The sequence below is a fragment of the Pelobates fuscus genome, chromosome 10 (assembly GCF_036172605.1).
Source record: "Pelobates fuscus isolate aPelFus1 chromosome 10, aPelFus1.pri, whole genome shotgun sequence".
Taxonomy (NCBI): Eukaryota; Metazoa; Chordata; class Amphibia; order Anura; family Pelobatidae; genus Pelobates; species Pelobates fuscus.
The window spans coordinates 148,614,388-148,627,399 of record NC_086326.1 but is presented as its reverse complement, the minus strand read 5'-3'; the positions used below and the strand labels follow the sequence as shown (position 1 = coordinate 148,627,399).

The 13,012-nt window shown below is 44.0% G+C and overlaps 1 protein-coding gene across 1 annotated transcript in view; it reads left to right on the top strand.

Annotated features, from left to right (window-relative positions):
* Window positions 1-10,248, top strand: part of LOC134575178 (oocyte zinc finger protein XlCOF6-like) — a 108,479-nt gene extending 98,231 nt beyond the window's left edge. The window contains exon 5 of the mRNA XM_063434406.1: window positions 8,397-10,248. Coding sequence (XP_063290476.1) covers window positions 8,397-10,132 — 1,736 coding nt within the window. The 3' untranslated portion in view covers window positions 10,133-10,248. The remainder of the gene's footprint in view (window positions 1-8,396) is intronic.
* The last annotated feature ends 2,764 nt before the right edge of the window (window positions 10,249-13,012 follow it).

The following is a 13,012-nucleotide window of genomic DNA, read 5'->3' as shown; positions in this document are numbered from 1 at the left end:
GACGAGAAAACGTTTGTCGGATTAGGAGCAGCCAGGATAGGGGCATTTACCAAGGCATCTGTGGCAAAAGTAACCTCGCCACTGGTTTTTGGAGTGGCCTATTTGCCAGCCTCCTACCATGTGACTATGATCCCTGTGTTAAAACTCTGCTTGAAAACCCTATTTGTGCCTGTTGGGACTTATAACAGGAACAATTCGAACTTTTGAAGCGGCACTTCGAACTCCCAAAGCTATTCGAAGCAGCACTTCAAATTACTGAACAACCGCATGAACCAGAGACCACCCTGGAGCTTGTTAACACATATTAACAACTTAGAACGTTTCTCACCGCAGTGTTCTAATTGTTCTCATGAATGAAGGCAGTGGTGTTTGGGCATGAATCTCCTGGAACTAAAATCGGATACAGAAACACCCGAACACCGCTGGACTTCCATCATTGCCTGCGTTCGATTATATTCAACATAGAAAGGCACTGTTCGGTGAGATCATTCGTCTAGATGAAGGGAACAAGATCCAGGGTAAGAATATTTACTCTGTTCGGTAGTTTGTTCGTTTTCAAACTACCAAACCAGACCGACCACAAGCCCTGAGTCTCTGGAACTGTTTTGGGTATGGGACCATGCCTGCGGTCGGTCAGATACATGACCCATAACATTTCTGAACCCCTGAACTGATCTGGGTTATTTTTGGATATGTTGGTCACACAGATCAGGGCTATCAGTGGATGTAACTTTGTGGGGATATTATGTGTTTTGGGGTACTTTTGGGACTTTAGAAATTTGTTTTTTTTCTGCCTGGAGATAATTAGATTAATACAGTATCTGACTCCATTATCTCACAGGCAGAGGGGAGGGATTGTATGTTTGTTGTGTTGTGCATTTAATCACTGTTCTTATTGGTCTGTGGCTTTGTGTTGGAGTCCCCAACCAGGTCCACGTGGGCGTACCCCTTGAATGGGGATTGTCATAAAAGGCCAGTGTGGCACCATTAAAATTAAAATTGAGTCCCTGCTTACCCTCAACATAGTCTCATCTCATGTGTGGGGGAAAAGGCTGTACCTACCCGGGGATTGCTTTATCTCTATACTCCCCTGGGATTATAATCACTAGCTCTTTTAAGAGCTGTTCCTGCTACGCTCTCTGTAGGAGAGGTTCCCACACTGGATCCTGGTCTTTGGTCCAGGGTGGGTGGAGGACGGCGAGTTCCCAGCTAAGCTGTAACGCTGGACGTGGGGACTACAGTGCTGATGGTGTCGGGTGGAATGCTTGGAGTCCTCGGTGAGCACTAGGAGCATCGGATGGCGGAGGCACCTGGTCAGGACAAACTTCCTATAATAGCCAGCAATCCCCAGGAAGGCCATCACCTGGGTCTTTGTGCGGGGACGAGACCAGCTAGCTACTGCCTCAACCTTGGCTGGCTCTGGCTTCTGTGTCCCACACCCTACCTGGTGTCCCAGGTACTGTACTTCCGCCATCCCTAGGTGGCACTTGCTGAGTTTAAGGGTTAATCCCGCCTCCCTAATTCTGTCTAGTACAGCTACTACATGTACCAGGCGCTCTTCCCAAGTGTCGCTGTTTTTGGCTATGTCGTCCAGGTATGCACAGGCATAGTCCTGGAGTCCCTCCAACAGCCGGTCCACCAACTTCTGGAAAGTGGCCGAGGCATTCTTCAACCCAAATGGCATTACCTTAAATTGGTACAGACCAAATGGGGTGAGGAATACCATTGGCCGCTAGGGGAATCTGCCAGTACCCCTTACACAGATCTATAGTGGTGAGGTACCTGCCACGAGCCATCTTATAACTTGTCTATACGGGGCATTGGGTATGCATCCATACCGTCTTGTCATTGAGCCTCCTGTTGTTCACACAGAACCTAGTGCCCCCGTCTGGTTTTGGGACCTGCACTACTGGGGAGGCCCAAGGGCTCTTAGACGGTTCGATGACCCCCTAGTCAGAGCATCTCTTGGTTCTCCTGTCTCATACTCTCCCACACCTTCTCTGGTACTCTGTATGGGGTTTGCCGCAGAGGTTGTTGGTCAGGGGGCTCTATCCGGTGGGTGGCTAGTGGGGTATACCCGGGCAGATTGGAGAATGTCTCCCCCTTTTCAGACAGCATCTGCTGTGCCTGTCTGCGATCCTTCTTGGTTAGTCGGTCACCTAAGTGGACCTCATCTATGGACCCTGCCTGAGCTCCATCCTCTAGGAGGTCAGGCAGGGGAAGATTATCAAAATCTTGCAAGACTGGAGCATATATGGTGGCTACACCCTCTGTCCGCTCATGGTAAGGTTTCAGCATGTTAACATGTAACAGGCGTCTAATCCAGGGACCAGAGCAAGGACCGATCATATAGATAGTGTCACACTTCTGTTCCACTACCTGGCCTGTAGCCTATCCTGTCGGACAGGTTTCAAAACCAAAAACTTCTGACCGATTTGAAAGCTACAGCTCCTGGCTCCCCGATCATACCAAGTGTGTTGGCACCTCTGGGGCGCCTAGCGGTTCCCACGCACCAGTTGAGTGAGTTCCTCCAGTCGGTCCTTAAACTCCAGTACGTATAGGATGAAGGGGGTCCCTTTCTGTTCACCAGTGCTCCCGGACAAGGTCTAGGGGTCCTCTAACCCTCCATCTGAACATTAGTTCAAACGGGGAGAATCCTGTGGATTCCTGGGGCACCTCCTGGTATGCGAACAGGAAATGCGGCAGGAATCTTTGCCAGTCCTTGCGAGTCGCTGCAAGGTATGGAGCATCTGCTTTAACATGCCATTGAAGCACTCGCACAGGTGGGAGGGAGCTTAGGATCGGTTTGATGCCGCATAACCTCCACAGCTAGTTAGTCATCTCGGCAGTAAACTGGTTGCCCTGATCCAAGATGATCTCCCAGGGAAAACCCATCTGGGAGAATACTTGCATCAGTGCTTCGCCACAGTCTCTCTCTGAATGTTGCTCAGGGCGACTGCCTCAGGGTACCGACTAGCGTAGTCCACAATGGTCACAATATACTTCTTCCCAGAGGGGCTAGGATTAGCCAGGGGACCTGTGATATTGACAGCTACTCTGTGGAAGGGGTCTTCAGTGATGGGTAGGGGCTGGAGCTTGGCTTTGCGCCGGTCGTCCCGCTTCACCACTTTATGGCAGACATCACAGGTCTGGCAATACTGCCTTAGGTCCTTCTAGATGCCTGGCCAGAAAAACTTTAATTTAGTCGATGCTGAGTACGACCTTTTCCCAATTTTTTTTTTTTTTTTTTTCATTTTTACTGTACTTATTGGCCCCCAGCAGCACTGCATTTACGCATGTTCAGGTGAGTGCAGCCAACCCCTTGTTTTGTCATATATACAAAGTATCAATTAGGCTTAACAAGCTCCAGGGTGGTCTCCAGTTCCTGCAGTTGTTCGGTAACTGAACCATATAGTCCCAATTGCACGGACAGAGTCTTTTTAAAGTATTTTAGCCAGATTTATTGCAGGGGCCATGGTCCTGGGGCAAGAGGCTGACAAGCAGGCTCTTCCAAGAACCAGTGGCGAGGTTACTTTCGCCTCAATATATATGTGACAAACTCCCCTTCCCATGTGAGTTTTCACGAGCTCCTGGAGGAGCTTGCTTGCCAGCCTACTGCCCACAGACTATGGGCCCTGCAGGGAAACCTGTAAAAGACTACCAAACTTGACCAACCGGTATCACTGATTTTATGGAACTGTTTTGGGCATAGGACCATGAACACAGTCGATCAAATTATGACTTCCAGGAAATTCCTGAACTGATATGGGTGATTTTTGCATATGTTGGTCAACCCGATCAGGGCTATCAGGGAATGTAACTCATGTGGGGGTTTTATGTATTTTTAGGGTACTTTTGGGGTGTTTGGGAAAGAGTGTGTTTTTCTGTGCTTGGAGATAATTGGATTAGATTAGAACAGTTCCTGATCCAATTATCTCCCAGGCACATATGAGGGATTATCTGATTGTGAATGGGAGTGTCCTGGATCTGAGAGCCAATGTAATTGCGTATTTGTTTCTACTGTGGTTTACTCTCAGGTCCAAGGGCGAGTGCCCCTTGCATGGGGACATGCATATAAGGCCAGTTGTGGCTGCCATTAACGTATGGCAGACACAACTATGTGTCGTCTGGTTACTGGGAGGGGAAAGGACTATTCTTTTATCACTGTTCCAGTGTGGAGGATTCATAGGACTGAGTGTCGTCCAGTGCCTGGGGGTGTCTAGAGCAAATTCCCCATTCGGCTCCAGGAGAGAGGGGTTCCAGGGCCCCAGTCAAACCACGGCGACTGTGGGTAGAAGTGCTGCGGTTTGTCCCCTCTTCCAGCTAGGAAGTGGTCGGAGGTACCCAGCTGGGGTACAGGGAGGTCCGCTACAATATATACACACAACAGTTGTCAAAACTTAAATACTTTAACTTACAATGCATTGCTGATGATACCAAGATATGTAACAGGGTTGATGTTCCAGGAGGGATGAGACAAATGACAAATGATTTAGATAAACTAGAAAAATAGTCAGAGCTGTGGCTCCCTTTTCTTTTGGAGGTAGATGCATCCGATACAGGTGTAGGGGGCTATTCTCTCCCGATGTTGGTCTCCTGATCAACCCCTACATCCGTGTGGATTATTTTCTAAGAAACTTTCCAAAACAGAAAAGAATTATGAGATAGGAAACTCTTAGCAATTGTACTGGCCCTCAAAGAATGGCGTCATTTGCTAGAAGGCTCTTCAACACCTGTTACTATCCTGACAGATCATAAAAACCTATCATACATGAGCGAAGCCAAGAGACTAACAGCTAGACAGGCTAGATGGTCTTTGTTATTCTCACGTTTTAACTTTGTATTTCCTTATAGACCAGGTACCAACAATACAAAAGCAGATGCATTCCACAATGGAAGAAGTAGCTCCTATTATCCCTAAAAACAAGATTATAGCAGTTACCCATCTCAACATTGGTTCAGATCTCGTTAGGTCTTTACGAGATGTACAAAACATAGCACCTAGTCAGACTCCAAGGATAGGCTGTTGGTTCCTTCTGAATTCCGGAGGAATTTCCTAGACTTATGGCACGATAACAAGACAGCTGGTCATCCTGGAACCAAGAAGACCAATGACCTCATTGCTGCTCGGTTTTCGTGGCCTTCTTTTAGGCAGGATGTAAAGGATTATGTACAAACATGTCACGTATGTGCCCGATCTCAAACCTCACACGCCTTGCCCTGTGGTGTGTTGCAACTTTGAACATAACAAAAAAAACCTGGTCTAGCATATTTATTGATTTTAAAGTAGAATTACCTAAATCGAAGGGTAATACCGTGGTCTTAACTATCACAGGTTTTCCAAGATGGTACATTTTGTGTCCTTGCTTAAGCTTCCCTCGTCTATCGAATTAGCGGATTTCTTTGCTAGAGAAGTATTCCGCTTACATGGCATACCCGCAGAGATATGGGTCCTCAATTTATCTCTCGATTCTGGAAGGCATTTACCAACCAACTTGGTATCAAGTTATGTCACCCTCAATCTAACGGTGCTGTTGAAAGGCCTAACCAATCCCTGGAACAGTATGTATGGTGTTTTATCTCTGACAACAAGGATAGTTGGACGAAACTGCTTCTCAGGGCTGAGTTTGCTCAAAATTCTACCCAAAGAGAGTACACGAGCCGCAGCCCTTTTTACCTCAACTATGGCTTCCATCCTTCTGTTCTTCCGGCTGTCTTTCCTTCATTGGAGATACCGGCTGTAGAGGAATAGGTGGCCTGAGGGCCACGTTGGAGTAGGTTCAACACATCCTGACTCATAAAGTCGCCTTGCAGAAAAAATACGCCGACAGACACCAACAAGCTGCTCCGACTTATCAAGTGGGTGGCTCAGTACCAAGAATATCAACCTAAAAAAGTGCCTTACAAGTAATTGGCTCCTCGTTTCATAGATCCCTATCGTATTCTGAGACAAGTGACCCCGATTTTAATACAGGTTACAATTGCCATCTGCTTTGTGTATCCCTAATACCTTTCATGTGTCGTTCTTGCAATTGATTCAATAGACCCTTCTTTGCTCCTGCTCCTGTTGTGGTGGAGGGGCAAGATGAATACGAGGTCCAGTCTATTGTGGATTCCCGTCTCTCCAGGGGTGTCCTTCAATACTTGATTCATTGGAAGGGATATGGTCATGAGGAGAGGTCCTGGGTTGGGGTTGATGAAGTTCATGCTCCTTGCCGTCTTCGGACTTTCCATTCTCGCTTTCCCGACCATCCAGGTGGTTCCCGCCCAGTGGGTGGTTCTAAGAGGGGGGGAGGTGATGTAAGCTGTCAGTTACTTACCTTGCTTACCTTATCTGCTGACATCGGGATCGGTCGAACCGCCGCTCCCATGCTTCGAAAGGATGCATTAAGCATCAAGGCCGCTGGCCGCTATGCACCCGCCCCTTTCAATGAGGCGGCGCATGTGTACCAACGCCCTGTGGTCAGAAGAGCTCTAAACAAGAGAGCGCAATGTGCATGTACCTATTGGGGGCGTGGTTATGAAAATCACGCCCCCAATCACATAAAAGCCCAGTCTGCCTCCAAATCAGTTGCCTGTTGTGGTTCCTAGTGTCCCCTTAGCGCGTTCCTGTATTCTTTTGATTGTTCTTTGTGTATTGACCCAGCTTGTTCTTGACTATTATGATTTCTGGTTTCCCTGACTCGGCTACGTTCCTCGCTTTTGTGTATTTCTAGATTCCTTGGACCTTGGCTTGTTTCTGGCATTTCTTGTAGTTTCTATTTATTCCGGCCAAGGACCGGTTTAGGGACTTTCTATCCGTCTCTATTGTTCTGGTGGTTTTCAACTCTGCGTATTGGGTATTATCGTTACACTGAGCATGTAACTTTCCTTACCCAATCCCTGTATGCCATTTCATAGGGAGGAGTCCGGCATCCATCTTGGCTGCATGGCACAGACAAAAGTCTTCAATAAGGTGCTCAATACTCCCCTCCCTAGAGGTATAATTCTAAAATGGCACTGTGACGAAGTGCCCTTCGCCACTTGGGCCTGGAGAGGACTGCTTGCCAGCCTCTTGCCATGTGATTATGGTCCCTGGGAGATTGGGCCCTTTAAAAACAGTATTCGGCCCTAACAGAGTGCATGTCACTCATTCTGGCCCTTTAAATACAGTGGGGCCATTCGGTACTTGCCCTGTGTGAGCAGTGATACCCCCAGATAGCTATGCCATGGAGCCTATTCATATAATGAAAGACTATGGGGAAGACTTTGGCTCCATGGCAATTAAACTGTATTTGTGTGGTCTGCGTGCCATTCACCTAATAATGTGCACGCAGACCTGAGCTATCTGGGGATATGTTACATGTCTGTGTTTAATGTATAAAAAGTAACTTTATGTATTTTAAAGTGTTTTACTGTCTTTGTGTAACCATGTGCTCAATGGAGTCTGCCTCTATCCCTGGATAATTGGATTACTTCCCCCCATTGTCTCCAGGATAGAGGCCTCTGTGAAACCTGTGTGAGCCAGATTTTGCCATGCTGCCAGGGGTTTTAAAAGATACTTTACTAACTTTTGAACCCCTGGTCTGATTCATTTTTAATATGTTGTTCCCCTGAATGGATTGATTGTGGATATGTATTTTTATGTGAATGTGATGTATGGTTTTAGAGTTATGAAAGTTGGGTAAAAAGTATGTTTTAACTGTATGTATAATGGGATTATGTGTCACACTAAGGGGAGGGGGATGTGTGGGTTGCACCCGTGATACTATTGGTTATTTTATGCCTCCCCCTGGGTGTGGCCTGTATGTGTTCACTTGTAATAAAAACCAGGCTGGGTGTGCCAGCACCTCAGACCTCTGCTTGACCCTCAACACGGAGCCTTGTCTCGTTCTTGGGGGGATTCACTGTATGCTGATAGAGACTGATTGCCAGGAGTGTAAGCTGATTGTCTGCTTTTCCTGTTCGTCTGCTAGCAGCTATTCGTGAGGTTCCAGTTCGGAGTGCTATTTTGTATCCAGTTCGGGAGTGTGGTGTTCTGCAGTAGCTGTGCCTGTCTCTCAGAAAGGGGCATATCGCCTAAACGGATTTTAACCCCTTGTCTGCTGAAACGGTCCGTTACAGGCACACATCATAATAAACTGTATTAAGTGAAATCTAATGAATCAGACCATAATAAACCAGTGTCCATTACAGAGATGTAGTCCACAAAATGTGGAGTGTCGAAGGTTGCCTTCCCCTGTTATAGACTGTAAGTTAGGTTCTAATTCTTAATAAATGTACCAGTTACCTTGAAACAGCATTGTTCAATATTTTACTATCACTTCCTGGATCATTTACCTTGTAGTGTATTTACAGTACTCAAAATGCAAGAGAGAAAAAAGGAAGGTTTGTAATTCTATTTCTTTTCTTTCCAGCAGATGGCTCTCTAAACACAAGTGAAACGGATGATTTACCCATCCATGTTCTGTCAGCAAATTATGTGACTGAAGGTAGAGTCGCAGATGATCAGGCAGGAAATTCTGTGACATTTAATGAACTAAAAAAGAGACCAAGTGAATCTGTGATATCTGAAATAGCTTTATATGAAGAAAGAAATCTACCAGATGGAGAGATTTACTCATTGAAAGAATGTTCACAAACAAAATCCACATTACACACGGAATATCCATCTACTCATATAAAGGAGGAACCAACCTCATGTGAAGAAGGGGATCTCACAGACACTGACATGTATACACCCATAGAACACACAGAATATTCATCTACTCATATTAATGATGATCCAGTCTCATGTGAAGAAGGGAATCTCACAAACGCTGACATGTATACACTCATAGAACATATACATTATCAATCCACACCTACTAAGGAGGAACCAGCCTTATGTGACAAAGGGAATCTCACAGACACTGGCATTATTACACACGGAGAACAGACAGAGTATCCATCTTCTCATCTTAAGGGGGATCCAGTCTCATGTAATAAAAGGAATCTCACAGAAACTGACATTTATAAACCTGCAGAACATACACAGTATCTATCGACACATATTAAGGAGGAACCAGCCTTATGTGACAAAGGAAACGTCACAGTCACTGACATTTATACACCCACAGAACTTACACAGACAGAATGTCCATTTACTCCTGTTATGGAGGATTCAGCCTTCTGTGAAGAAGGAAGTCATAAATCTAGGCATATTGCCCATAAACGTATTCATAATGGAGAGAAACCTTTCTCCTGCTCTGAGTGTGAGAAATGTTTTAATCTGAAAGGCAACTTAAATAAACATCTCAGGATTCACACAGGAGAGAAACCATTTTCATGTTCTGAATGTGGGAAATGTTTCAGTCATAAATCAAGTCTTAATGCCCATGAACAGATTCATAGTAAGGAGAATCCTTTCTCCTGCTCTGAGTGTGGGAAATGTTTCAAGCTGAAAGGCAACTTAAATAAACATCTCAGGATTCACACAGGAGAGAAACCATTTTCATGTTCTGAATGTGGGAAATGTTTCGCTCAAAAATACAACTTTTATACACATCTCAGGATTCACACAGGAGAAAAACCATATTCATGTTCTGAATGTGGGGAATGTTTCAATTATAAATCAAGGCTTCTTGCCCATGAACAGATTCATCGTAAGGAGAAACCTTTCTCCTGCTCTGAGTGTGGGAAATGTTTTAATCTGAAAGGCAACTTAAATAAGCATCTCATGATTCACACAGGAGAGAAACCATTTTCATGTTCTGAATGTGGGAAATGTTTCAGTCATAAATCAAGTCTTATTGCCCATGAACAGATTCATCGTAAGGAGAATCTTTTCTCCTGCTCTGAGTGTGGGAAATGTTTCAATCTGAAAGGCAACTTAAATAAACATCTCAGGATTCACACAGGAGAGAAACCATTTTCATGTTCTGAATGTGGGAAATGTTTCACTCAAAAATACAACTTTTATACACATCTCAGGATTCACACAGGAGAAAAACCATATTCATGTTCTGAATGTGGGGAACATTTCAATCATAAATCAAAGCTTATTGCCCATGAACAGATTCATCGTAAGGAGAAACCTTTCTCCTGCTCTGAGTGTGGGAAATGTTTTAATCTGAAAGGCAACTTAAATAAACATTTAATGATTCACACATGAGAGAAACCATTTTCATGTTCTGAATGTGGGAAACGTTTCAGTCATAAAAGAAACATTAATAGACACGTGATGATTCACAGATGAGAAACCATTTGCATGTTCTGAATGTGGGAAATGTTTTTTTTCAGAAAGGTTACCTTAATTCTCATGAAAGATTTCACAATACCAATAAATCTAAAACAGAAAGGAGTTAAGGCGCTCACTATAATAAAATAAAAAAAAAACTCCTTGCAACTATATCTAGCAAACCAAAGATCAATAAGTGCCTAACTTTAAAAGTTCTATGGAGTTACACTAATGGTATACATACATGAATAAATGTGTATCTTGTCATTATTATTATTTAAAAAGCGCAAACAAATTGTGCAGCGCTGTTCACTGGGACATACATGTTACTTAATAAATAAAATAAAAAAAACTAATAGTGTAATAATTCACACAAAAGTGAATATATAATTGAAGTGTCAAGGGAGAACTCACTATATAGAGCTACTAAGAGCTCTGCTGTAGAAGGCATAAATGATATGTTTTAGGATTTGTAGCGTAGTAAAGCGGAATCTATAATCACCTCTCCAAATATCAGCTTGATATGTTAAGATATAGATTGTTTTATTGTGCCACACTTGTATTATTCCATTGGTTTTTATTTTATAAATTTATGTTTTAGTTTTGCTACATTTGGTTTGAAAATGTGTTTAAATAAAAGCACAATGTAAGATACAAAGAGAGTGTAAGAGTGACACTCAGTGAGTGAGTGTGTGGGAGAGAGAGAGAGGGACAGTGTGTGAGTGAGTGTTTGAATTAATGTGTTGGGAGAGAGAGTGCGATAGGGAGAGCGAGAACAAAAGAGATAAATACAACAAGGCATGACGGAGAATAAGAAAGCATGAATATCTAGGACAGACAAAGAGCCAGTGTGAGCATGTTAGTGACTGAAGAAGTGAGAGAGAGAGAGTGTCAGACCTCGTACTAACGTACCCAACGAACCACCACCTAGTACTGCGGTTTCTCCCACCATTACGACAGACACTAGACACTGGCATATTAACTCCTTATATGTGCGACCGGAGGAACCACTGGAATCGGCACATACCAATTATGTCAGGGCCAAGCATAATTGGGCCAGTTAAGCCTCTCGTGTTAACTCTAATCGAACCTCAACTAATCACAAGTGAGCGTCAGGTTTATATACTCTGATCTCCCAATACTCCTTGCCCTGTTGTGGTTCTTTGTTAGACCAATAGCGCGTTACTTCGGTAATGTGATTTGGTATCTGGTCTGGCTTACGTTTCTTCTTTATTCTGCTCTCTCGTATCCCTTGACCTCTGCTTGCTTACCGTTATTCCTGTTCTCTAGTTCCCTGACCTTGGCTCGTATATTGACTATTTTCTTTTGTATAACTCAACCATTCTAAGGATCGGTATTACAATTCTATATTTTGTGTTTGTCAGTGTGTTCTGGTTCCCGGATTCTTGACAGAGAGACACTCAGACTTTGTGGCAAATTGTAGTGAGTGTGTGTGTGAAAGAACTAGAGTGTGTATTAATATGTTTGACACATTGTGAGAAAGACAAAGCATCAGCATGTAGAAGAGAACGTGAAAAAGTAACACTCAAAGAGTGAGTGTGGGAGACAAATTCAGAAACTGGAGACTGCAAGTGGGAGAGGAAGATATAGAATGATTGCTGGAGATAGAAAACATTAAATTGATTGTGTGCGAGAGAGAGATATTGAGAGTCACGGAGAGAGCAAACGTGCGTATGACACTCAAAGAGTGGGTGAGAAAGAAAGTGAAGTGAGGAATAAAACAGAGAGAGTGTGTTGGAGAGAGTAATAGACAGTGAGTAAGTGGGAGAAAGAGACTGACAGTGTGAAACAGAGTGTGAGACAGATGGAAGCAGACGGTGAGTTTAACAGAGTGTGAGCAGGGGCGATGCTCCTGCTAAGTGAATTAGGCAGCCGATTTGGGCACTCTGGTACAGGAGATGAAATCGCTGGATGAATGGCATGAGGGAAGCGCACAGCACAGTGCTATCCTCCTGCCAGACACTGCATGTAGCTTGGACAATCGGCCTGCAGGTAAAGGATAGAGATTACAGAAGTTCATCCACTGGGGTACGCTTGGCCACACTACTTGGAGGGAGAGACCACAAAGGGGGTACGGATGGACAAAGAGGCACACACAGGGGCTGGTGGGGACAAAGAGGTGCACAGAAAGGCTTGGGGGGACAAAAAGACACACAGAGAGGCTGGGGAATGTGACAGTGACACAAAGAGGTGCTTGGTTGGGGAAAAAGAGACACAAAAGGGGCTGAAGACAAAAGATACCCACAAAGGTGCTGGGGAGGAAGAGATACACAAAAGGGCATGGAAGGGAGAAAAGAGTGTGACAACCAAACGGTTAGCTCGCTTGGAGAGGAACTCGGCTGTAGTAGAACGGCAACCTCTTGCAGACACTACTTTCCCAGGTACGAGAGACTAATACGGGAATCTGTGAGATCTATATGCTCTCTACTCATATGCAATAGGAACCTCCCACTTCCTTTTTTTTTTCTCCGACATATATCTCTGACAAATGTTAATAAAAAATATTTTTAGGTCTGAAAATTAATTCCATCCTTAATTCTTTAAATAATCAAAGAAATATATATATAAAAGAAATAGAGGTATTTAAAGAATTAGGATGGAATTAATTTTCAGACCTAAAATGTCTTTCACATAATTAAGTATTTATATCACTCTAAATTGATTATCTCTTGTTATAACCATATCTCTTATCAATAGATGGGCATGGAATTAAATTAACACTAGAAATGGTGTACAAGGCTAAATAATGCTCTCATAGTAACATAGAATGTCCATATTCTTTCATTTTCCATT